The sequence below is a fragment of the Podarcis gaigeae genome (genome assembly GCF_964106915.1).
Source record: "Podarcis gaigeae genome assembly, chromosome: 8".
NCBI lineage: Eukaryota > Metazoa > Chordata > Lepidosauria > Squamata > Lacertidae > Podarcis > Podarcis gaigeae.
The window spans coordinates 29,521,594-29,548,695 of record NC_139684.1 but is presented as its reverse complement, the minus strand read 5'-3'; the positions used below and the strand labels follow the sequence as shown (position 1 = coordinate 29,548,695).

Below are 27,102 nucleotides of genomic sequence, written 5' to 3'. Positions count from 1 at the left end.
TCTCTCTCTCTCCCCCTCTCTCTCCCAACCCCCAATTTTTGCAAAATGAAAAAGAAGAGATGGAAGGTGGGGAGAGAGAGAGAAATACAAAGCTCAGCATTTTAGGCCATTGCGTTTTTTGAAGCCCACCCCCATGCTGAGCCTAAGGAGAGGAATGCATTATTACACGACAGTCTTAATTGCACCTCTCTCCGCTGGGTTCCATCGAAAACTCCACATGTTGTGTCTTTATAAGAAATATTAGCTTGAGATTTTTTTATTTTTTTTTAAAGGACGCACGGTTGGCTGGTAAACAAATCGCAATCGTGCAAGCACTATCCATTATGATTTCCATAATCTGAAACATTTCCAGGAAATAGACAGGGTTTCCCCTTTACCCTCCAATGTTAGCTAAGAACGCAAGAACTACGAGGAAAGCCCTGCTGAGGATCAGTCCAAATGTTGCCCATTTAGTCTACCATCCTGTTCTTACAGTGAACAGACGTCCACAAGCAGAATCCAAGCCCAAGAGCCCTTTCCCCTCCATTGGTTTCCATAAGAAGAGCCTGCTGGATCAACAACAATGTTTAGGCAATGCTATGACCATATACATAGGTAATAGACAATCTTTATAGAATTCCTTCAAACAATAACAGTTCAAAATGAAATTTTAGTCTCAAAGTCTCTGAAAATCTTTAAATGAAGCGAGCTACCAAACTTTGTACGATGAAAGATGAGCTGTGGAGATTTAGGTATTCAGCAAATATAATGTCCAGCACTGAACAGAGATTCCGGATATTGACTCCTGTTTCATAGATCTTCGTCAACGTGGTGGGAAATGAGCTCCACGTATGTATATGGTCAATGTGTTGCCTAAACATTGTTGACGTTCTCTATTGCAACACAGGGGTATGTTTGGATCAGGCCAATGGCCAATCTAGTCGAGCACCCTGTTTTCAGAGTGGCCAACCAAAAGGAAGCCCACAAGCAGGATTCGAACACCAGAGCCCTCTCCCCACCTATGGCTACCTGCAACAGGGATTCAAAAGCATTGCTGCATGTGACTGTAGAAGCAGAGCTTAGCCATCTTGGCTAAAGGTAAAGGTAAAGGGACCCCTGACCATTAGGTCCAGTTGTGATCGACTCTGGGGTTGCGGCGCTCATCTCGCTTTATTGGCTGAGGGAGCCAGTGTACGGCTTCCAGGTCATGTGGCCAGCATGACTAAGGCGCTTCTGGTGAACCAGAACAGCGCACGGAAACGCCGTTTACATTGTTGCCAGAGCGGTACCTATTTATCTACTTACACTGTGCTTTCGAACTGCTAGGTTGGCAGGAGCTGGGACCGAGCAACGGGAGCTCACCCCGTCGCGGGGATTCGAACTGCCGACCTTCTGATCGGCAAGTCCTAGGCTCCGTGGTTTAACCCACAGCGCCACCTGCGTCCCTAGCCATCTTGGCTAGCTGCCATCAATAGCCCTTTCCTCTGTCAGTAGATTGCTTTACTTACATATGACACATAGACCTAGGGGAAGGGGTGGTGCTATCGTCAAATTCTCATACATGCCTAATGCTGCAGAACGTTGTTGAAGCTGCGGCATATTTTTGGCTTAGTTTTCAGTGTGGTGGACAATCCTGCGCAAGAGGGGACCACTTCAGTTTAGAGGAGAGCGGGTGTCACTTGATTGCATGCTGCTGCAGACCCCAAAATTCCCTGCATGTAGAAAAGCAACAGGAGAGAAGGATCAAGGCTCATTTTTTCCCCCTGACATGCTCATTTTCTATATTCAGGGCTCTTTTTCCTTGTAACGACGTCACAGAAAATGCTATTTTTATCTCTCTATTTTATGACATTTATATTCCACTTTTCCTCCAAGGAGCTTGAGACGGCATACATGGCTCTCCCTTCCTCATTTAACTCCCCCCATGACAGGTAAGCTGAGAGGTAGCACCTGGCCCAAGGCCACACCTACCTTCACGGCTAAGTGAGGATTTTAACCCCGGTCTACCAGTTCCTAGTCCGACACTCTAACCACTTCCCCACATTGGCTCTCATAGCATTCTATAAGTTAGGGATGAGGATCCTGTGTCCCTCCAGATATTGATGGAGTGCAGTTCCCAACACCTCTGGCTAAGCTGGCTGGGCTTGATGGGAGTTCTTCCATTTTCATCCCTTAGTGCATGTTCAGTGATGAAAATAATAATATAATAATAATTTTTTATTTATACCCCACCCTCCCCGGCCAGAGCCAGGCTCAGGGTGGCTAACACCAGTAAAATTACAATAAAAACATAATAGAGGGGGGGCAATTTAAAATACAGGTTAAAAATATAATTTAAAATGCAGCCTCATTTTAATAATAGCCCATAGATCAAAACCATAAGGGGAGGGAAACATAAGGGTCAGACTGAGTCCAAACCAAAGGCCAGGCGGAACAACTCTGTCTCGCAGGCCCTGCGGAAAGATGTCAATTCCCGCAGGGCCCTAGTCTCTTGTGACAGAGCGTTCCACCAAGTTGGGGCCAGTACTGAAAAGGCCCTGGCCCTAGTTGAGACCAATCTAACCACCTTGCGACTTGGGACCTCCAAAATGTTGTCATTTGTGGACCTTAAGGCGTGGATAACCTAGTCAATGGGAGGGTTTTCAAATAAGAACCCATCTAGATCTAAAGCAGCATGTTGAGGACCAGCAGGGACAATTCCAGATGGAGAAAAACTGCATTTTTGTGCTACCAAAAGGGTTATTGGGTGTGCAGAGTTTGCAGAGTTTCCTACAAACAGAGAGGAGAGATGGAATTGAGCATGGATCACTAACTACCCATCCAGGCCATATACAAATCTGTGCACCTTCACTTTCCCTTATTATGTGCAGGCCTTGCACACACACATGCCAATTGAATTGACTCCCCCACCACCCGCACTCTGTTAATGCCATTTCTGATTGGCTATTGAGCGACACTGGTCTTTTTCACGCGCCGTATTTGTGCAGCGACTGTGATATTGATCCAAAGAGCCGCACCAACTCTGCTCTTTTATATATAGATAGATAGATATGTATAATTCAGCAAAACGGGTCTCTTCTGAAATTACTCCTGCTATCAAGGGGAGATTAATTCCGCCTTTGATTCCCCCCTTTCAGCAACTCTCCACTGATTCATTGATATCACAGGACAAATTAGGACTGTACATAACCAAACAGGATGATCTTTCAGTCGGACATCGTGCTGCCTCTGTTATCTGGAAACAAAGTAGCAGATGGCTTTTTCATCCCCCCCCCCTCTTTTTCCTCTCTGTTCCCCTCTCTTCCTGGCACACCCCCCCCCACACTTTTTATTATGAAAAGCCTGTTTGGCTTGACTTGAAAGTCAACACAAATCCAAAGCCATCTCTTTGCTGAAATGGTGCACTTAGTTTTATAGCTGGACCAAAGCGAAATATATTTGATGTAACATGATAGCCCTACATGCGAGGCAAGCCGAAGGATTGTAAAGGGCGGGGGGCGGAAACTGTGTTCTCTCCCACTAATAGAATTTGTGGTTTTTCTCCAGGGCAGTTGTGCTAACTCTTTGGCTCACTGTGAAATGAAGTTAATAGCCGCTCACCCAGATGGATCACATAGCTCAGGGGTAGGCAACGTGGTGCCCTCTGGGTACCATTGGACTATATCACCCATCGGGCCCCGCCAGCATCCCGAGGAATGATGGGAGTTGCAGTCGAACAACATCTGAAGGTCACCTCACAGGCTACCTCTGGCATAACCTACTAATCCAAGATCTAGGAAAATGCCAGGCATTTTGCACAGGCTGGCTCTAATATTAGGAAGTGAGATAAGTGACCACGTCAGACAGCAGATGCCTGGAATGGGGGCAGCAGTGAAGTGTTTTATCGCAGTAACAACAGAGGCAAAGCCTGGCTGTTTTGAAGACCTGTCAAACAAACATTCTGTTAAAGGGTCTCAGCTTCACTCGCAATGAATCCTAAAAAAGCATTACTGTATGTGGATAATGAGTCCCCTTGAAATCATGGCCGAAATGAGCAGCCAAATTGTAACCTTAAGCACACAGGCAGCTCCATCCTATACATATTTACTCAGAAGTAAGCCCCACTGAGTTCAATACGGCTCAAATCAATGCACGTAGGACTGCAGATTCGTGGCCTCTGACTGATTTCTGCATAAGCCTGTTTCAGACCAGGGTCTGTCTCTCTCTCTCTCTCTCTCTCTCTCTCTCTCTCTCTCTCCCGTTCTCTACATCTTTCCAGGCACTGGTGCCTTTAAGCTACCAAAAAGAGACAGAAGGATATCTTGGAGCACAACAGGAGCTGAGAAAAGATGGAGAAAACGTGAGGGACATCCCTATGAATTCGTTGACTTGTATTTGCAAATGAATTCCCATAAACATTGAAACTATCCATCAAGATCAACAGTGCCTTCTGGACATTGCGCATCTTGTGCCAAGAATAAATGTACAAACAACAACAAACAAAACCCACCCATCATCTTATTTTCAACCAATAAAATCAGAACACAGAGGAATTAATTTTCCTAATACAGTTACTGGCAATGGTAGGAGGAGTGTTTGTTGTACTCTAAAAGTTCCCCTGGAAGAATAATAGAGCCTACCATACCATTTGCTAAGTAAAGCTATTGCCAAAATATTCAGAAGATAGTCTGAATACTGGGTTTCCCCAACCCTCCAGAGCAGAGTCAGGAAGGGTGCAGTGGGGAGAGGGGGAGAGTCTAGTTTTTGCAAGTGGAAATATTTACACTAATAGGACACATCAGTTGGATCCAGCACATCAGCTATACGTATTTTGCTAAAGGGTGGAGCAGCTCCTAGCGCCACCCATAATCCATTCCTGACAGCTGTCACTGCGTTGCAACTCACCTCTCTGCTGCCTAACAACCTGCCCAGGGAGATATCAGCAACTACACTGAACTCAGCAGTTCTGGTCCAACTTGGTTTTGCTGACTCATGATCCAAATGTTGTGTTTGCTACCTGGAGCACAGCTGTTTTCTAGAACTGGAAACTTATAATCATCATCTATATACCACTCTTCATTTTTTTAAAAAAAAGATCACAGAGTCATTTGCAGAATAAAACCCTAAAATGCAACAACATCTGAACAATATGAACAATGCATGAAAACCCAATGAACCAACCTACCCCCTCCTAAAGAGTGGCGATGGTGATCCCTTAGATAGTAGAATTTTAAAATCATCTAGTCCAGCCCCCTGCAATGCAGGAATCTTTCATAGAACTGTAGAATCTTAGACCTGGAAGGGGCCCAAGGGAGATCTAGTTCAATCCCCTGCAATGCAGGAATCTCAGCTAAAGCATCCATGGCAGATGGGCATTCAACCTCTGCTTAAAAACCTCCAAGGAAGGAGAGCCCACCACCTCTCGCGGGAGTCTGTTCCAATAAAGAGCTTGAACCCACAACCCTGACATTAAAATCCTCCTGTTTAACAGACTGAGCTATTGTCCAGCAAGAGCTTTGAGAAGCCCCAAAGGTCCAAAGGAGAATGTGCGTCTTAAGTAAGGAATGGAACTGGCACCTGACTCATTTTCCATGGCAGGTAATATAGACACAGAGAGACAGGGGACGGCCACTTACATTCACTTTACTTACACTATCGCAACCTTACGCAGATGTTTGTGACCCCCTCATTGCTTCTGCACCATTTATTTATTTTTCACCCCACCAGCGCACCCAGTTGGGTTGTCCTTGTTTACCAGGCTCTGGGAAGGTTGTGGGAGGATCCAGGATGAGGAACCAGTGGCCCTCCAGATGTTGTGCTCCAGCTTTCATTGCCCCTGGCAATGCTGACTGGGGTTGCAGGGAGCCAGCAGGGGAGCAAGCCGATTAGGCGCCTGGGGTGGTGCGTGTGACCTGCGCCCATAGGCAGGGCCAGCCAGCAGTGGGGCGGTGCCAACCAGGGCAGGACACTCCGTGTGGCCTCCAAGGAGTCTGCATGCCTCTTCCCACTCAGCCTCCCTTCAGCTGAGGGGGAGGTGGCGGGAGGACGCGTGGCTCAGGCGCGCTGCAGGCCCCACAGTGAAGAAGAAGTAGAGTTTGGATTTGATATCCTGCTTTATCACTACCCAAAGGAGTCTCAAAGTGGCTCACATTCTCCTTTCCCTTCCTCCCCCACAACAAACACCCTGTGAGGTGAGTGAGGCTGAGAGACTTCAAAGAAGTGTGACTGGCCCAAGGTCACCCAGCAGCTGCATGTGGAGGACCGGGGACGCGAACCCAGTTCACCAGATTACGAGTCTACCACGCTTAACCACTGCACCACACTGAGTGCCGCCCGGCATTTTGTCACCCCCCTCAGTGATTACATCCGGGGCGGACTGCCCCCACCACACCCCCTTCCTCCACCCCTGTGTGGGATGTATCCCCACACCCTGCTGGGAGCTGGAGCCTGACAATATCTGGAGAAGCACAGCCTCTCCATTGCCTATTCCATCCCTTTGAGTGAATGAGATGCAATGGAAGCCCATGAGCTGCAATATTGAAACTTGACAAGGGCTGGGGGTGAGAGAAAAGCTTCTCTCCCTCTCTGATAACACTAGAACTCGTTGGCATCCCATGGCTCTTCTTGTGCTCTTAAGGAAGGTATCCAATTTTGCATTCCTCCCCCCACCCCCCCAAAAAAAACCACACCCACCCACCCTGAAAAGGTGTTTGCATGTTCCAATTTATGCATACAGATGCAAATTTAGAAACAGTTACTATAGAACCTTTCTTCTCAGTAATGACAGGACTCGCAGGTGGAGAGCACTTATTTTTATAAATCTTTATTATTTGTAAAGGGACTCAGTACTTTATTATCCCTATGGAGCTGTGCTGGATCTTTGTGCTTTTGTCTTCCCAGCCGGTGATGCTTTGTGGTTTGCGTTTTTTTTATTCTCTGCTTTCTTTTATTTTTGTTACGTTTGCACTTTTTGTTGCTGTTGTTAATAAATCAATAAAGTTAAAAAAGAGGGGGATGGAAATAATTACTATAATTTCAATAGACATGCAAGACCTCTCACCCTCGTGGGCAAGACGGTGATCGGGTGTCTCGCAAGTCTGCTCAAGCTGCTGTCCAGGTGTTAATGGCAGGTAAGGGCAGGTGGAGACTTTCTTCCTCCAACAGGTTTTTGGGAACAGTCTGTTTTTAAAAGAAAAGGCTGGGGCTGTGATGTTTCTGTTGTAAATATATGTGTGTGTGTTTTAATTATTGCTTCTTCCCCCCCCCCACACACACACATACAAACAACACCAATGTTTTTAGCTGTTTTGATTTAAACTGTAAGCTGTCTTGTGTCCCTGACAGGGGGAAAAGCACAATATAAATAATATAAATATAAATATAATAAACAAACAAACAGGTGCCAGGCAAAAACTTTCCTATTTAAGCAGACCTTTGGCCTCTAACTATCTGTGGCCTCTTAGAGTGGATGGGGAGTTTTAAATCTATTTTTAATGTATTATTTTAATGGCTTTTTATGTATCTATCTGAGATTTTGGTTTGTTGGTTGGCATACCCTCCAACATTTCTTTGGATTAAAATAGGGACATCCTATTTAATAATAATAATAATAATAATAATAATAATAATACCCTGTCCATCTGACTTGGTTGCTCCAGCCACTCTGGGAGGCTTCCAACATATATAAAAACATAATAAAACACTAAACATTGGGGGGAAATCCCTATACAGGGCTGCCTTCAGATGTCTTCTAAAGGTTGTACAGTTACCTATCACCTTGGCTCAGGGGTTGCGTAACTCCATACCCTCCAACATCCTAAGGAAAAGCGGGACATTCCGGGGTCAAATCAGGAACCAGGATGGGTTCTGTAAATGCAGGACTATCCCTAGATAACAGGGACACTTGGAGGATCTGGGTTGGCTATAAGTTGCTTTGAGCTGCCGTCAGCAAGAGAAAGTGACCAATAAATTTAATAAATAATAATAAATAATAACAGCTGATGGGCAAGCTCATGGCTACTCCTGCAGATCTAGTGTTCTTGATCTTTAAACAGGACTGGGTGCTGGGGGCACCTTCAAACAGAGTACTGTCCTCTGTTAAGCAAGTCCCCAAGTCACCCTAGCTGGCTGCATCTTGCTGCAAGACGAAAACATCGTGCAGATTCTTAAGGGCTGGAAGAGACCTGTGATGTTTCACTTAGGGGCTAATTACATATGAAGCTAATGACATGATTAGTAATCACATTGTTGTTGTTTTTTTAATTAAATACCAGGCACAGAGGGATGATAGTCATCAGCACCACAGTGCGTGTTGAGGGAAGGTTTAAACCTTCTTCCCCAGCCGCAGTCTCAGTCAAAACGCCTCTCTGCGTGGCTACTAAGGGAGGCAGTGTGGTGCAGTGGTTAGAGTGTGTCAGACTAGGGCCTGGGAGAGGCCAAGGTTCAAATCCCCCCCCCACTCGGCCAGGAGGAAGCTCACTGTGTGACTTTGGGGGCCAATCACTGTCTTCTCTCAGCCTGACCTACCTTGCAGGGTTCTTGTGGGGATTAAATGGACAGAGGGAGAAAACCATATATGTCACATTGAAAGCTCCTTGGAGAAAAAGGTGGGCTATAAAGGCAAAAGACAGACAGACAGATATTAACACTGTGGGAGGGAACTACAAACTGCATGGAGAGTGGGTATGCAACATGAGCAGATCCCACCCCCCCACCCCCTGTAAGGGGTTTATAACAATTTGGCAGGGATTTCTGAACTGAAAAAAGCCACGGGCAATACACTGATACAGCCACGCACATCCTGTTGCAATAGCCCCAATCCAAAGCATACCAACGAACAGCAGCTTAAAAATAAAAAACAGTGGTACCTCGGGTTACATATGCTTCAGGTTACATACACTTCAGGTTCCGGACTCCGCTAACCCAGATGTAGTACCTCAGGTTGAGAACTTTGCTTCAGGATGAGAACAGAAATCACGCGGTGGCAGCGGGAGGCCCCATTAGCTAAAGTGGTACCTCAGGTTAAGAACAGTTTCAGGTTAAGAACGGACCTCTGGAATGAATTAAGTACTTAACCTGAGGTACCACTGTAAAGGGCAGATCTACATCACACATTTAAAGTGAATTCAGTGCAGATGTAAAACATATGGCTTCCCCCAAAGAAAGCAGGGAACTGTAGTTAGCCCCTCACAGAACTACAATTCCCCAAACCGCAGTGCCCAGAGTATTTTGGTGGGAAGCCGTATGCTTTCAGTGTGTACTGAATGTGCTTTTAATGTATTCCTGCATTGCAGAGGGGTGGGCCAGACGATCCTATGAGTCTCTTCCAACTCTATAATTCTAATATTCTATCGCACAAAATCAAATCATTGGGTGATCCAGTCATGACAGATTTCCCCTGCCTGGTCTGTTTTCTGTCCTCAAGAGTTTAACAGGAATACAGTGGTACCTCAGGTTAAGTACTTAATTCGTTCCGGAGGTCTGTTCTTAACCTGAAACTGTTCTTAACCTGAAGCACCACTTTAGCTAATGGGGCCTCCTGCTGCCACTGCGCCGCCGGAGAACGATTTCTGTTTTCATCTTGAAGCAAAGTTCTTAACCTGAGGTACTATTTCTGGGTTAGCGGAGTCTGTAACCTGAAGCGTCTGTAACCTGAGGTACCACTGTACACAAAAAGGAATATATATATATTTCCCCCATGCTTTGTAATAGTTCAGTCTCCTCAGTATGCCTGAAAGGACTTGAGCCAAACTCTCACAATTTGTCGTTTCATCCAAATTGCTGAATTGTAAAGCAGGATGATGGGCACAATTAATTGTGTGTCCTCCTGACACGTTAATGTCTTGTCAGCAAGAAATTACAACCTCACCTCCCCAGAAAGAAAACCCCTACGGTTTTAAAAAAACTGCTTTTTAACGCTATTTAATAGCTACTCTCCATCTTAAATAATTATCTAATTATAATCTGCTAATCCGATAATCATTGACAAGCAAGAAATGCCCAGTAATCAGGACCTGAACCCCACATAAGACTTTATTGCATCAAGCTGGACTTGGAATTTTCTACAGCTGTTTCATTACTGGCAAGCTTTCTTATAATGAATATGCTATTAAAAGTTTTTTTATTATTATTATTAATTTTCACATTAGTCATGTGGTAATTCTTCAATAAATTCCTCTGACTTCTGCATAAATAAGTTTCATTATTCCTCATTATTAAAAGAAACAAACACGTTCTCCTTTGCTGAAAGGAAGTCATATAATTAGATGACCTTCCTGCATATAATCATGAATAAAAAAGAGTCTGACAAGAAACAGGGAAATATTCAATCAGGCATTAGGACATTAACTACAGTTAGTCGAGACACGAGACGTTATTGCGCTATCAAATCCTCCCGGAAAGAATATTTTAGAGGCGCGACTCTCCAAAGGAGACTCTCAGTTTTACTATAGCATTAGACAAGTTCCCAGCTTCCCTGCCATTTATCACTGATTTCTTCATTTAGCTCTTTTAAACATGCTTTTAAAACATAGTTGATAAACTAGTAAAAATTGTATACAATGCAAATGACAGCCCAGATAAGTTTTATTGACTTAATGCTTGGGCCATAAAATGATAACAAACAGGATCGTTTTGATTTAGGGCATTCCCCCCCCCCCCGTGTGCTTTTTTTGTTTTTTTTTAAAAACCCTCACATTTCAATGGTAAGGCAGAAGTTGAACGTAGTGTTGCTGCCACCTCAAGGTCTCTGAGGAAAAATGTGACAGTTTATCTCAGTCTGCTTCTATCCGACGGGGCTTTATTGATATGGTGCTCAGTGGTGTAGTGGTAAATTTTGAAGTGCCGGGGGGCTCAGCTGGAGAGTCCCCATAGTTATGCCCCACACAGAAGGGGAGTAAAAAACTACAGGCAGCTGTACTGATTTATACACACAGAACAAAACAGAACAAAAGAATATAGCAAAACGCCCAATGCCATGGGCAGCTCCCTGTGAGCATGGTAGATTTTTCCAATGGCATACAACTTGCAAAGGGCATTGAGCTTTAACATCAGGTCTTCAGTCAGCTGAAATGTGGGTTTTGGCTTTTTATGAGAAACACAAGCTATTTGGGAAGGAAGTGTTCTGTTTAAATTGCTAGTCTGAAGTGGGAACCACGTCAAAGGAAAGGAAAAGTGTACCCGGTCCCTGCTTGGTCTTTTCGCCCTCATTCTCCAACTTCTTGATGCTTTTGCCATCCTAGGCAATAAACAAATTAATAAATTCAAATCCAATTCAATTCGAATTGCTGAATCAGGCCAAGGATGGGCCATCTAGTTCAACATCCTATTCTCACAATGGCCAACCATATGCCTGTGGGAAACCCACGAGAAGGATTCAAGCACATGAGCACTCTTCACTCCTGCTGTTTCCAGCAACTGGTATTCAGAAGCATTACTGCTTGGGAGACAATAGCATGCACCTCCAGGGGTGAAGTTAAACTGCTATGTTAGCAGCACCAAAGTGATCTCCCCAGGACACAAGCCTGGGCAGTGTGTATGGAGGCTCTAGGCTGCCCAGATGACAAGACCCCACTCTCAGCCTCACTGATGTAGTCCAGAGGAAAGCAGAACAATACATATGGCAGCTGCTTGGTTACAGGAGCCAGAAGGAGGAATACAAGGTGCCACCCAGCTGTCTTAGGGATTCCACTCCAGATTTGTGCAGGGTTTACTCCTTAGCCTTTTCTTCTCCCGGATATATCCTGTAAGGCAACGAAGGTTTAGGATCAGAGTTTTCCTTCTCCTAGATGGGATACCTTTAGGATCAGAGTTTTCCTTCTCCTAGATGGGATACCTACCTTCCCAGGTTGACAAGCCCCGTCTACCCCCACTTCCATCTACAGCATGTGCAGAAACCAACTTCTTGACTGTTGGACCCACTATTGGGTGGAATCTACACACATTTTTTTAAAAAAACCCACTGTGAAAATGTTTTTTTAAAAAAGTTTTGAATAATATATTGAATTTGCCATAGCTCACCATCGCCATCTAGTGTCGCATTTGTATATTGCACGTTACATTTAAAATGTTTAATTTGAAGCTTTATAGCTGAGTCCTTGGTCTTGTCCGCTAAATCCACCGGGGGGAAGTCTCTAACTCATCAATGGCTTGAGACCTATTGGTTACCCTCAGCTGGTTTAGCCGGCAAGTCGAAGACATTCCCAGGGTGTGGCCCCTGTCACATGCTGGCAGCTTCTAGGAGCCACAGGTGAATGCTGAGTGCAGGTGGGGGCCAAAGGTGGACAAACTATCGCAGAAGGAACACAACATGTTCCCCTCTGCTTTCCTTTGGACCACATCAGCGAGGCCTGGAGGTGGGAGGCTCCATACGCACTGCCCAGGCTTGCACCCCAGGGTGGTAACTTTGGTGTTGCTAATACAGCTGTTTCACTTCACCCTCAGAGACGCACTCCATTGCTTCTCGAGACAGAAAGGTGCCACAAAGTGGTGAATTTGTTCTGCTTTATTTGTTGTTCCGCAGTGCTTCCATGATGCTACCACATTGGCCCACAGTACATTTAAAATAATACAGTATTAGTCCACCTTAACCGTCATGGTTTCCCCCAAAGAATCATGGGAAGTGTAGTTTGTTAAGGATGCTGAGAGTTGTAGCTCCTCCCAGATCTACAATTATCAGAGTACTTTAACAATTAATCCCTTTTCCCAGGAAACTCTGGAACTGTAGCAGAGAATAGGTATCTCCTAACAACTCTCAACGCCCATAAGAAACTACCCTTCCCAGGATTCTTTGGGAGAGAATGATGACTGTCAAATTGGTATAGGGCTGCTTTACCTGTATGGTGTAGATGTGTTCTCATCTGCTGTCCAGAGAAGCTACAAAACACAACAAAAGTGTGACACCCACCCCAATGCTGTAAGATTTCAGCAGGAAGTTACAGGTTATGTGCTGATTGGAAATGAAGCAGTGTGAGCACCCCAAAACTTCTGCAGGCGTAAATAGTATTGAAAGCAGGATAGCGTACGATCACCCCAAGAGCATCAGGAGCACAAATCATGAAAGTACAATAACATCAGGGTTGTTCTTTTATCAGCATTGTAAAGGCGCTGAGCAACAATTGCATGCAAACTTATTGAATCACCAGGCTGCAAATTAGTTTAAATGAAAATCTGTCAGCTGTACTGGGTGCCAAGTGTTTTTTGCACATATTAAAAAGTAATAATAAGTTGGGTTTTTTAACAACAACAAAATGCTTCACCTGATTATTATTTTTTAATTCAGAAAAATATGCTGATATGAACACATCTGTAAATCTTTCTATAATAGAAGACCATGAAGTGTGCCTTGGTGATAAACAGTGAAATCTTGACCCCTGTTTAGGTCAATTTGAATCCTCAGGGAAGCCAACCTTTATTCCATAACATCTACTCATTCTTTGTGTCCCGGGTTCAAAGCATTTTCCAGTCATTAAGATAAATGGGATGCCTTAATGTTATTAATGAGTTAAGTAGCAGTGAGTTCCTCAAACATAAGATTAAAGGATGTATTATATTTTATGTGTGCTTTGGGGTCATAAATTTACCTAGCCCAATGCATTTGCTGTACTTGCGAATGGGGAGCACACCGGAATCCCTTCAAACACTTTATAACAGGCACTTTATTATAAATGTAACACCTAATTGGGGCCCCAACAATCATAAATTTGCTGCACAGGATATTATATGGCATGCCGTCATGATGTGGCTGCAGCTGTTGAGCGCATGGTGCTCAAAACACTTCAAAATCAGTGCTTGACGGAGAGCTCTGAGGATTCGGACATTTGGATGTCACCCATACAATTACATTAGAAGGAAACTGCCATCCTGCCTCCTTTGTCCCTACTCTGGTTGTAGGAGTCAGCAAGGATTCATGGCAACCAGCCTTTAATTTGAACAGAGCCTGGCACACGAATCTCAAGTCTGGCACCTGTTTTCCATGCCAGCAGGACTTGCAGATCCAGTGACGATCCAGAAATGTGTGATCTTTTGCCTGGCAGAAAGAAGCACAATGGGGGAAGAGCGTAGCATAAGGAAGCCTAACAAAGTTCTCATATTTCCCATTATGACAACTTGTGGGGGGGGGGTGGAAACATCAAAACTAATTTCCTTGGCTGGTGCGCAGAACAGTTGCTTCATCTGCCTATTGGGTCACCAAACACGGCTGCAGTTCTAATGCTTCATTTTTCCAGGTACAAATCCCACCAAAGGAAGTTTACCTCTGAGCAGCTTGAATCCAGAGAAGCATCTGCATGCATCCTTGTGGGAACCATCACCAAGGACCATTCAGTGCTTTCCATTCTCTTTGCATAGACACCCTCCTCAGAAGAGAGGGACATTGTTAGTTGTGGCCGACTCTGGGGTTGCAACGCTCATCTCGCTTTATTGGCCGAGGGAGCCGGCGTACAACTTCCGGGTCATGTGGCCAGCATGACTAAGCCGCTTCTGGCGAACCAGAGCAGCGCACGGAAACGCCGTTTACCTTCCCGCTGGAGTGGTACCTATTTATCTACTTGCACTTTGACGTGCTTTCCAACTGCTAGGTTGGCAGGAGCAGGGACCGAGCAACGGGAGCTCACCCCGTCGCGGGGATTCAAACCTTCTGATCAGCAAGCCCTAGGCTCTGTGGTTTAACCCACAGCGCCACCCGCGTCCCTTGTTAGAGGGTAGGCAATATAATATTCTGCTTGCATAAAGACGTTCTACGTTTTTTGCATAGATGCTTTGTATACATTTGCATATTCTGTGTGCATAAGTACTTTATTATATATTTATTGTTTGAACAGACGCCTTTTGCGCGCGCACACACATTTATTCTGATTGCATAGACGAGAGAGAGCACTTTATGAGTGGCGGTGGGACCGGGAGAGGCATCAGCTACTACTAGTGGAAGCCGCAACAACTACAAGCGGCCGAGGCGCGCTAGTCTTTGGGCCCAGCGCGAGGCACCTGAGCGCGAGAAGCCCGTTATGCTTGGTCACCATGGCAACAGGTGGGCGGGCTAGCGCAGGCGGAGGAGGTGAAACTTTCCCTCTCTGGTCACCTGACCGGGCCCCTCGGGCCACGTGATCCCTTTCCCATCGTCGCCATTTTAAAGCGGTGCTCCCTGCAGAGGCAGCAGCAGCGGGAGGGAGGAAAAAAGGAAAAGCAGAGCTCATTGAGGCTCCCCTGGGAAGGTGGGTGCGAAGGGGGGGCGGGGAGCGCGTTTTTCGAGGGGGCGTGTATGGGGAGGGGGTGAAAGCATCCCTATGAGCGACCGGGAAAGGGGTTGGGGTTCTCCCTTCCCCAGCCTTTTCTCTCAGCAGGCACCCGAAAGGAGGGGGAGAGGGTGGCAGGTTTGTTGGGTGGGAGACGCGTGGTGCTCAGCGCCCAGCACCTGTTAGAGGCGTGGAGCATCTCCCCTCGACCCCGGTGAGGTAGAGCTGCCTTACCTCACACACTCAAAGGAGGGGTGTGAGGGGTGGATGTTCAGACGTTAAAGGAGCTAAGAGCAGCACGACGTCTGGGGGATTTTCCGCCGTCACTTTCCGGAGTTGGGGTATGGCTCCCTCCTTCCTTACGTATAACGGTCTGTGCACCTACTGCATTTATTGATTTATATGGGCCTTCCTCTTCTCTTGGCGCCACCTGGGGATATTGTCATTCACACACACACAGAGTTCCCTGTGCCATTCTTTTGGTGATTCCTTTCTGGTGCATTGATGTTTGTGTGCTTTATATGGTTTTACAAACAAATAGGCAGGCTCCCATTCTTCAGTCTAACATTTTTACACACATCCTTTCTTAGCAGTGTTATAGGCCCCCCCTCCATTGCCTCTATTAGCCACTTCCAAAGCTCAGGAAAGGAGTTTCTTTCTCTCTTTCCCTGATCCACCCTTTTGATGCAGTTGTCCATACACACAATTATCATCCTCAAACTTCCTTTCAGCCAATGAGTTGAAAGACAATAAGTCTCTTCCTTCATCTTTAAAGCTTCAGTTCCTATTTATAATTGCTGGCTATGGACTATAATTTCTGTAGTGTTTTGTAGTCCTTAATCAGATTCTTGCAACAGGTTGCAATGGAAGGAACACAGCTCAATATTGCCTAGTGGCCAAATGGGAATATTGGAACTCCATAGTCCCAATTCCAGTCCTCTAGTCATACCATTGATCTATTCCCATCATTCTCCTTTTAGAGTATCAGTCCTCGGCTTATAGGTTGGGGCCCACTGCTCGTTCAGAAGCTGACCTAAGGTAGGTCACAGCCACAGTACTACCAATATGCAAAAGTATGGTTTTAAAAACCAAGGAGTTGCTCCTCAGATGCATTTTTGGGCTAAAGGTCTGATTTGATTTGATTTTTATGCCACTGTCCATTCAAATAAATCCCAAAGCAGCTTAAAGACAATAACATAATAAAATATCACAGATATAGCGTAAGTCCTATTACAGAATTGGCAAATAATCAGTAAAACAATTGTTGTCTATAAAACGCTATTAACAAACCAGAAACTGAAAAAATAATCTGAGCATCATAGTTATGGCATAAGCAATATTACATGATTAACAGATCATCAACAAAACTTTTCTAATCTATTAAACGATAACTAAAAAAAAAGCTAAAGCCAGGTTTGTATGTCCAAAAAGAGTGCCAGCCCTTAAGAATGTGCACACACACATTTCTTCAAAACCATTGTTTCAAAGTGTCTTGACATGAAGATTGTATTTGTTTTCCTTTCCTGTAATTCTCCAACTTCAGTCTACTTGTTTTCCACACCCACACCACTTAGAATCTCAGCCCTAATGAGCCCTCAAGCTCAGGGTATGATTCTGCTTTCCTACCAGTTTTCCGATCTCCACGAAACTAGTGTGCTGAACCCTACATTTCACTTGCGCTCCTTAATGGTAAAAATTATTTCAGGCAAATTGTCACATGCACAGGATTGTGTTTTGTGTAACTCAAAAAAGCTATAAAATGCTAATATAACTGGAAACCCTATATCTGGTGTTCTGCTTTCAAAAGTGCTGCAGAGGGAACCTGGTTAAAACTTTTATCGGCTGGAGGTTGCAACAAGCTAACACTTTCTTATCAGTCTCAACCCTTTTGACTGCAGTGTCAATAGCATGCTTTTATAGGTTAAACAAAAAGTTTGTTTGTTTTGTTAAAAGTGAAAGACTCCTGCAAGCATAGGGTTAAAAAAAAGTGCAGCTTTCTTTTATTTTCCGTTTTAAGCATTAAAAAAGAGTGCCTGATTACTTCCAGATAAAGTAGTATTCAAAATGTAATGTCTGGTAAATCGTTTGGCAGGAATGCTCTTTAATTTGTTGCTATAGCTGCTTTTACTTGCAGGATTTTCCTTTTAGGATGTTCCTGCAGTTATGACGGATGAGGAAACTCTGGTCTGGTGGCTGCAGGTATAGTGTAATGTGAATTTAGCTTTAGCGAAGTCAGACTTTGGGTTCACCTTGCCTTGTGTTGTCTACAGGGAGATTCAGGTTCATCAGATGATTGGAAGGGGGGCTCTTTAATTCTTTATTTCTCAGCCATTCATCCAAAATTCCTGCTGCCCCCTCTCCCACTCACTGTTTTCCTCTGCTAGATGTAAAGGATATAAGGCCCTAGTATCTTTTGTTGTCTCTTGTGCAAAAAACCAGTTCTGGAGAGGTGTGATTCAGAATGATTCAAGAAGAAGGATTTAATCCGCCACTCACCTTGGTTGCCTTACCTGATTTTTTAAAAAGCCATTGAGAATAGAAAATAGCAAAAGAGCTACATTTCTGATTATGATTAAAACTTGATTGATTTATTACCAAAGCAACTCTAGGTGACTTACAATAAATAATCAAACACATATATTGAAACCATCATAAAACAAAACATAGGAATATCCAAAAGAAAACCCTCTTCTTATAAGGCAGGATTGAAACATCCTACCCACTCAAAGAGGCCATTGATATTTAAGATCCAAATTCCTGGTAAAAAGGAAATATTTTTGCATGACACCCTAAAGCTATGTAATGGTGCCAGGTGATCTTCCCTGTGGAGAACATTCCACAAGTGGGGAGCCACCACTGAAAGGGCCTGTTCTCATGTTGCTACCCTCCAAACCTCACAAGAAAGGGGCACACGTAGAAGGACCTCAGATGATGATTGCAGAGTCTGAGTTGGTTTATATGGGAAGTGGCAATCCTTGAGGTATTGTGGTTCTGAGCCACATTTGTGGGTTGAAAACAGCCCTTTGAATTGGGTTCAGAAACTAATTAGCAGCCAGTGCAGTTTGGCCAGGATTGTTGTTATATGCTCAAACTGTCTTGCTCTAGTGAGCAACCTGGCCACTCAATTCTGCACCAGCTGTGGTTTCTGAATTTCCTTCAAATGAGATCATCAGCATTGATCTTATCAACTCTTTTTTAGTTTGGTGAAAACATTCACCAAAGAGTTGCCAAAGAATGGATTGTCTTGATTATTCTTTGCAAGAAAATGCAACATTCTTAAAGACCAAAGTGTTGTGTGGCACTACAGCCTGTATAGGTCTACTCTGAATTAAATCCCACTTGAGTTCAATATGGCTTGGTTCCAGGTAAGTGGGTAAAGGATTGCAACTTACTCTGAAGTAAGTCCCAGTGAGTTCAATGGATTTCTTGTCTGGTAAGTATGTGCAGGATTCTAGTTAGTTACCTTTTGAGTTGTCATTGGCAAAACTCTGCTTCATCACGTGCCAAAAAACACCTAAAACTAGGGTGCAGATACTGAAGCTTGAACTCCTCAAACACAGGATAGAATATTTGATCAGTGAAGTATTTGTTGATTTCATTATGAAAATGTTGCTTCTGCTAAGGTGTTTTATTTTTAAAAGAATCCTACTGCTTTCACTTCCTTTATAGATCCAAATGTTTGTCATTTTTAATCTGCCAGAATATTAAGGAAAGATCTGACAGTTTAATGTCATCTTATTCCCAGGTTGCTATTCTGTTGTCATTGCGATTTTGACTAAGCCAAGGCATACGTAGCTGAAGAAATTTAGTTTTCACACCATTGGTGTGGAATTATTTGAGCTTGTTTCATAGAATGGTGCATGTAGTAAATCATTCTGCAAATGAAAAGCATTCCCTGCCAATTGAATTGCTTACAGACTTTTCAAAGTGTTAAGTACTCACCAAATTTTATCCAGCTCAGTCTGGAATATTAAGACTTTTTCAGTCTTGCAGTCATGTTTCTGATCAGTTTTGCTTACTAAAATTGCATAGCAAGCTTGCATGGTGTTGTTTGGTGATACTCTCACCTTAAAACTGTTTGAAAATGTCATAGTTAAAATGGAGGAATGGCATATGTGGTATTCTTGCAGATTTGATTGATGTTAGTCATTTGTACTGATCTTTAGACCATCTTCTGCTCAAGGGTGCTCATTCTTTAGCGTTCAAGTGCTTAATAACTTCATCCTGTCTCAAATTAACATTCTCTTTTCACAGTTTACTGCCATGAACGTTTTCAATTAGCTATGGAGCGGGAACTCCCAGGGCACTTGCAAGAGATCAACAGACAGATGTTCAGATCAAGGAAACTCTGCATTGGTGCACAGGGATGACTTCATCCCTAATCGCCTCTGCTAATAGAGTGCAAGCACAGCTGAGACAAATGGTGAGGTTGGCAAGGGGGAGGATAAGCTCAGGTCCCCTTTCCTCCTGAACAACTACATTGAACAGTTGGAGGTCCATTCTTTGTATGGAATATCACTTATGTGTTAAGATGTAAAGCAGCTTTTAAAAGGGGCTGGATGACTTGTGCATCTGTTTAAGGTGCATGAACTGATTGACTGCAACATTTATGCCATTGTGTTCCATAAGCTTGATGTTTTGTAACACAGCAATGTACATTTTAAGTTTCAGATATTATGGAAGAAGGCAACAGTATTACAGCAGTAGTCTCAAACATTGGGGAACCGGAAGCTGTACTGATCTCCGAAGCAGTTGTAAGCCCAACTTCAGAAAGTGGTGAAGACCAGAGAAAGTGTAACCCTGACCCACTAATCCAGGTCATCCAAAAGCTAAGCAAGATCGTTGAGAGTGAGAAGTCACAAAAATGCCTTTTAATAGGGAAAAAGCGCTTGCATCCCGATGTGTCCCTGCTGTCACTTGACTCACAAAACCTCCCAGAGATCCCAGGTAAAACCATTGAACTGCCTGCCCTGGGCACGATAAATATAGAAGATTATTATGTGACAGACTGTCCTCCGCAGAATAAAAGGAAGGTGGTTTGCTACCAATGCAGTCTCTGTAAATCTCTATCTCCCACTCTCCCTCTCTTAAAAGAACACGTGAAACAACATGGCCAGCAGAACGAAGTAATACTTATGTGCTCAGTGTGCAATTTTGCCGTGAGAAGCCTAGAAGAGTTTGAAGCTCATGTGAGGCATCACCCAGAGAACAGCAGCAAAGCACACACTCTTTCAAAGGAGCAGCAGCAATGTGCAAGTTTTTCTAGTACCACTTTGCATGGTCCAGTGGAAGGTTTGGTCAATGCCAGCGCTGATCAGACAGCACAGCTTCAGTCTCCCCGTCCAACGGAGAAGGGGAGGCAAAAATGGTATACATACGAGCAGTACGGCATGTACCGATGCTTAATTTGCAGCTACACTTGCGGTCAGCAAAGAATGTTGAAAACGCATGCCTGGAAGCATGCAGGCGAAGTTGACTGCTCATACCCCATATTTGAGGAAGAAAATGAACAAGCTACGTTGCTGGACCCTGCTGTATCGGGTGTTCCTCGCAACGTGGATGCCGTTGTCCTCGCACTAGAAAATAATGAACTGGGTCTCTCTGGTGACCAGGCTGTTCAACTCCACATTTGTAACTCTGAGCAAATGGTGTACAAAACCTCCTCGACAGAAGAGCCTGCGAAAGAGGAGGCGCTCCTAAGTCAGTCGGCTGCTCTCTCACCCACAGGCAGAGGAGCAGAAGAGACTCTGTCAGATACCGATCTGGAGCAAGACAACTTGATGACCGACAGCTTGCTTTCATCCGCCCAAAAAATCATTAGCTGCAGCCCAAATAAAAAAGGCCACGTTAACGTCATAGTTGAACGTTTGCCGAGCGCCGAAGAGCCTGTCTTGCAGAAGCCTTACTCTATGGACACCGACATTGAAGCCGAGAAGAATATAATCTCTGAGCAAGCTCATGTGGCACGCGATGGGGACGTTTATCATATGGACAAAAGCTCTGTGGAACTCGAAGAAGTCATAATCGGATGGAGCAGTGCAGAGAAGAAAGATGGCGATTTAAACCCTGTTAGAGCCAAAGCAGCGGATGAAAACGCGCCTCCCACCAGAAGAAGAACAAATTCGGAGTCCTTGAGGCTGCACTCCCTGGCTGCCGAAGCGCTCGTCACGATGCCCATCAGAGCTGCAGAGCTAACCCGGTCAAGCCTCAGAGCTTTCGCCGAGGCGAATTCTATAGGTTCAGAGGCTGGGCAGAGGCCAGCTGACAACAGCTACGTCGCCCATTCTAAGCTGGTGACCTCCCTGAAAACAGAGGAATTGGCAGGCCTGAACCAAACGGACTGTGCTTTCATGGAAATACAGAAGGATAAGCCAGAGCTGGCTGAAGGTCCCATTAAAATGGGCATCAGCATGTCCCTGCTCACCGTTATTGAAAAGCTGAAGGAGAGGACGGACCAGAACGCTTCCGACGATGACATTCTGAAGGAGTTGCAAGACAACGTGCAGTGCCAACCTGCAGCCGATGCCAACGTGCTTGGGAGCAACCTGGTGGAATACATCCCCAATGTGGATCGCCCCTTCCGATGCCGCCTGTGCCACTACAGTAGTGGCAACAAGGGGTACATCAAGCAACACTTGCGGGTGCATCGCCAGAGGCAGCCCTATCAATGTCCTATCTGTGAGCACATAGCAGAAAACAGTAAGGATTTGGAGAACCATATGATCAACCACTGCAAAACCCGAATGTACCAGTGCAAACAGTGCGAAGAATCCTTTCATTATAAGGTGAAGTGTTTTTACTTTTGTGTTTGGCGGTTTTTTTTACTGTTTCTTGATTGCTCTGAACTACGTGAGCCAGAGAAGTTGCAGCTTGTCATGACAGGCTTAACTGGGGCAGTCAATTGCAGTCGATGATGGTTGGTTGCCAGAAACGTCCCATTGAGATTGCTAGCACTGGAGTGTCTGGTGTTGCTCAGTGCCTGAGTAATGGCCTTGGAATCAACGACTGGATTGTTTGTCAAAACCTGTAAGTCAATTCAGAAGTGGGTCAAGGTCAGGGTCAGAACTTTATTTCAGCCTCTTCAAAGCTGGAGTTAAGCTTGTAGTAATAAGGCAGGTAGAACTCTGAACTCAGCCAATAGACGCAGCAATTTTGGAAAACCCAAACCATAGCATTATACCTCTCCCCCCCCCCTCCCTTTTATAAACCAAAGGACATACCTTTTCACACTTGAGTATCTTAACAATTCCTGTGTCTGAAGAGGAACGTAACAATTCTGATTGTTATATGCCATTTTTCTTACAGCAGCTTAAGTGCTATACAATAAACTATATAAATAGAAAAATTACAAGAAAAGCCCAAGTTACCAGTATATCATCAAGTTAAAGCCTAATAATAAAAAGTTAGAGTGCATGACTATTCCACCATGCTGGGGTACAAACCAGGGTCTTCCTACAGCTCTTGGTGGAGTGGTGGGTGGGTGGGTGGGTGGAACCTTGTTACCTATTTATTAGACCAGGTAATGGTAATTCTACTTTGTGGTGCTCTTCTAAATCTACGGAGCTCACTCAAATTTGGGCAACTGAAAAGTCTGCTTTCCCATTATCCCTGCTTGAGTTGGAAACTGTGTTTCTCTCCTCACCCCCATGCAGTTGGTTAGTGATCATGTGTATTGAGCTCCTCTTTAAAAATCTTCTTGATTTGTATTGTCATTTTGTTTGGCTGCCTGACAGATAAGTAATCACAGACGACGTCTGGCAGAAAAATAACGAGAGTTCAGTATGGAGGTTCAGCCACTCTGTATTTGCACCCTTTTAAAAGACGGTACTCCTGTTTGCTTTGCAGAGTCAGCTTCGAAGCCACGAGAGAGAGCAACACAGCCTTCCAGACCTCTACTCGATGCCGCCGTCTGACAGCCTAATAACTTGTAGCAAAGTGGATGAAAGAGTCGGTACTGTCTGTCTTTTTCACTTGCTTAGTAATAGCATTGGGCCAGTTTAAAAAGTTGAGCTCAACATGCTGGAGGTTCTTGAGAATCCCTTGGCTGTGGCAGTGACTTTTAACTGTTAAAAGCCAATGCTACATTCATTTTCCCAGTCGCCCATAGTACCTGAGCAGCAGCACTGCCACTGCCAGGAATATGCAGCTTTGGTATGCAGATAATATGTGCAACAGATATGGTATGGGGCTGTTAAAGGTAGCATCCACTTCATGGAGAATCACCAGAGGAAAAAGCTTTTCAGCAGTTGCCACATAGGGCTTTTAATCACTTGATGGTATAGCACAGCCTTCTGCAGCTCCAGCCCTCTGGATGTTTTGGACTACAACTCCCATCATTCCTGGTCATTGGGCATGCTGGCTGGGGCTGATGGGCATTGTAGTCTGAAACATCTGGAGGGCACAAGATTGGGCAAGGCTTTTGTAAGGCCTTCCAACTAGGCAAACAGTATGGAAAGAAGCTTGTTCCTCCCTTTGCTACTGTCCACACCTTTTTAGAGAAGCGTGCCTTTTACCTGAAGAGCCTCTGAATCAGAGGGAAAGGATGCTAATTTTTTTTTATGATGCACCCCTCCAAAATAAACAGCAAACACCTACGCCCTGCCGCAATGCTTAATGCAGGTTTTTATTTTAAAACCTGGGATTTGGAAGTATGACTTGACTGAACATGTTCCCCCTTTTAATAGCATTCATTAAATGAGAATTTAAGCTTTCTAAAGTAGTTTGGAAACTCTTTGCAGTCAAATTATGACACGATTGCAGGAAGGAAGCCCTCTTGTCAAACAGATGTCGTCTCTATAAAACAGCCCAAACCCAAGAAGTTTATGGCACAGCATCTGTTTATGCACGCGTTAATCTGAGCGGGAACATTTGTTTCATGTTTATGAAATCATCAGCGCCCCTGTTCATCGCGGCTGTGCTAGAACGTTAAAGGGATCTTTCTGCATATGATTGAATTCTAAATGTCTAATAATGTAGGGCGATTGTAATAACATGCATTACAGGAACACCTGCTTTTAGTGTTGGTTTGAAACCAGTCCGTTTGTTACACACCACAGGGCTTGGCCTTCCTTCACTTCCTGCCCTCCCTTCCGAGGATAAAAGCAGTTCCCAAACCTGTGACTCTAAAGCATGTAGTAAAAGGCAGAGTTGTCTTTTGTAAAACAACAAATCTTCGTGACATAATTGCATATAAAATATGGTGGTTTTAGTGATCATTAGGCAATATATTTTTATTTGCCTACAAATGTTATTTCCTTCATTGTTATTCAATTTAGATAAGAAATGGCTTAATTATTTACCAGGCTGGTCCAAGGCAACTTAGCGTCCTAAGACACAGCACTGCATGATCCAGGAGCAATTCCCAGGACCCCCTTAATGAGGATGCTGCGATGCAACAACTAGGATCTTGAGAAGGACCTCTCATAGTGTAGGTTTTCTTGGGCGCCCTTAATAGTAAGACCACCCTAAGTATCTGCTTGGATCACTTGTGTGGTTGGCCCAGACCTGATTATTTTAAAAGAAAATATGTACAAAAAATCCTGAATTAAATACCTTCCAGAACCAAAGCTGCAAGCCAAATCAAATGTGTGAACCAAACTACTCAACTGTTAGTGTTGGGAGGTTAGAACCTAAGCAGGATCAGATTGTGCTGAAACAAGATCTGTCTTTCTGTTAAGGAAAATGATTTCTAAAAACTGTGTTGTATGTCATTTAGGGGATAGGATTTCAGTCCAGAAACTTTACAGATGCGACATTTGTGATTACACAAGCACAATGTATGTTGGTGTGCGGAATCATAGGCGGATTCACAACTCCGATAAGCCATACAGGTGAGCATATCTCTGGGGTTTTCTGTTACAGCTGGAATTTTTTTGATGTGTTTTCTTGCAGCTGTCAATTCTAAAGTTAGAACACAGTGGGCGATTTGAAATTGCCTAATTTTGAAGGAGTGTGTCACTTGCTACCAATTTACTCCGACAGTCACTTTAGAATCCACTGACATCAGTACAGTAAGGACCTGCAAGTAATGCATATTGAAATACCTGGTAAGGAGGTTCCTAAAAGCAGAATTGGAGCATGCTTGGGCCATATCCCATCAACCAGAGGACTAACAGCTGCCGGGTTATGCTAGAAGAATGTGGCTTTCCCCCCTTGTTTCTTTTAAGCAGCCTAGAAAGGTCTGAAAGTTGAGGTAGAAAATATTCAAAACAAACAAGCAGATTTATCAAGTCTTTAATGTTTTTTTTAAAAAATTCAGCACAGTTTTCCAGGAAACTCTTACCATTTGCATGATTCATCTGAAAGTTTGCCATTTTAAACTTCTAGATGGATAGAGCCATATTGATTGAACCACATGTTTAAGCAGACAGCTAACATCTCCAGAGGCCCTTAACCAATGACATTTTCATCTGAATAGCAGGCAGCCACCATTTACTTGGCTACTGCACCGACGGATTCTAGAATGAATTATAATTGGCCAATTTGCCTCCTTGTCCGCCCTTCCGCAACGTCCACCTCAAAGATGGTCTTGTCAAGAGGCTGAGGTTGCTGGGAACCAATTGCTTCTTTGTTTTCCTTCAGGTGTCGAATGTGCGACTTTGCCACAACAAATATGAATAGCTTGAAGTGCCATATGAGGCGCCATCCACAGGAGCACCAGGCAGTGCAGCTAATGGAGCAGTTCAAGTAGGTAACTGACTGCTTGGCAAGCCGGTGGCAGCTGTGGCCTTGTTAATACAGATAGTTTGAAGTTCAGATCACCAAACCTTTGCTAGAGATCTCTCACAAATTGCTTGGTTAAGGGATCATATCTGCCTTTGTATCTTGCTGCTGTTAGAGCCTGGTACTCTGGAGGCTCCAGAAAACCTGTAAAAAAAAACAAAACAACAACAACCCAGAAGTACCAGAGCTCTGGAAAACATAGGGTCTCCCTCAGAATATTTGACTGTAGATACTTAGTAGTGAGGAAAATGTGCTGCGTATGTGCTTGGCGCACGAACTCCTGGTACGTGAAATGTTCTGGGCATGGTTCCAATTTGTTCCAAATTAAATAGGCCTTGGAGAAGAAAAGATGGAAGTTGAATTTGATCATCTTCTTTTTTTGTAGAAGTTGACTGTGACCTCTCATTCCAGGTCAGATTATTTGTCTATGCTATCCTGGTATTGTCTAATCACTGACTGGCAATGACTTGCCAGCAGAGGCCTTTCTTCGCACCTTCTACCAGAACCTTTTTATTTGGAGATGTGAGGGATTGAATACAAGGCCTTCTGCATGCACAGCACCACTGAGCTGTTGCCCCTTCCTTAGTTCCACAGAGAAATCTGTTTAGCAAGGCCCAGGGCAAATACTGTATTTATGTAGGTATGCTCCAGTGCATCTAACCATAAGTTAAATTCTCAGAATACTTGATATACTACAAATTTCTTTAACGTGTGCAATTTCTCCTACTAGCTTTTTATTACTTTGGTGTTTATTTTAATACCTATTAATTCTGTTGTTATTGCCTAATGAGACTATGTATTAGTTAACCATGTTTGACAGACTTCAGTTTTAGGTATACTTTTTGGGGTAGAAATCTTTAAAATATCACATAAAAATGCAGTGACAGCTAAACTAAACTGAGATAGAAATCAAAGGGTGTGCTGACCTTTTATAATTTGACCACATTTTGGGTAAGACATGTTGACCCCTCCTTCTTTCTCTTAATCTTTTTCCCCCTTCAGATGTTCGCTTTGTGGGTATGAGTGTAGCCATCCCCCTTCTCTCAAGTCTCATATGTGGAAGCACGCAAGTGACCAAAACTACAACTATGAACAAGTGAACAAGGCTATTAATGATGCAATTTCACAAAGCAGCAGGTGTGTGCGCATTTTAGGGTCACTATTTATACCTGTAATATAGAGCACTATCTTA

General features: G+C 44.1%; 1 protein-coding gene across 12 annotated transcripts in view; it reads left to right on the top strand.

Moving 5' to 3' along the window:
* ZNF507 (zinc finger protein 507) overlaps positions 1–27,102 on the top strand; it is a 218,623-nt gene that overhangs the window by 187,158 nt on the left and 4,363 nt on the right. Inside the window, exons 1-8 of one of the 12 annotated variants that reach the window (XM_083750485.1) lie at positions 14,993–15,167; positions 19,443–19,611; positions 19,854–20,135; positions 20,283–21,973; positions 23,034–23,139; positions 24,904–25,018; positions 25,770–25,874; positions 26,913–27,047. In XM_083750485.1, the coding sequence (XP_083606611.1) occupies positions 19,865–20,135; positions 20,283–21,973; positions 23,034–23,139; positions 24,904–25,018; positions 25,770–25,874; positions 26,913–27,047 (2,423 nt within the window). In that variant the 5' untranslated portion in view covers positions 14,993–15,167; positions 19,443–19,611; positions 19,854–19,864. Of the gene's footprint in view, positions 1–14,990; positions 15,168–17,336; positions 17,388–17,678; positions 18,622–18,666; positions 19,612–19,853; positions 21,974–23,033; positions 23,140–24,903; positions 25,019–25,769; positions 25,875–26,912; positions 27,048–27,102 lie in introns of those variants that run through there. The other 11 variants (XM_083750481.1, XM_083750482.1, XM_083750476.1 and 8 more) reach the window with 11 other exon arrangements.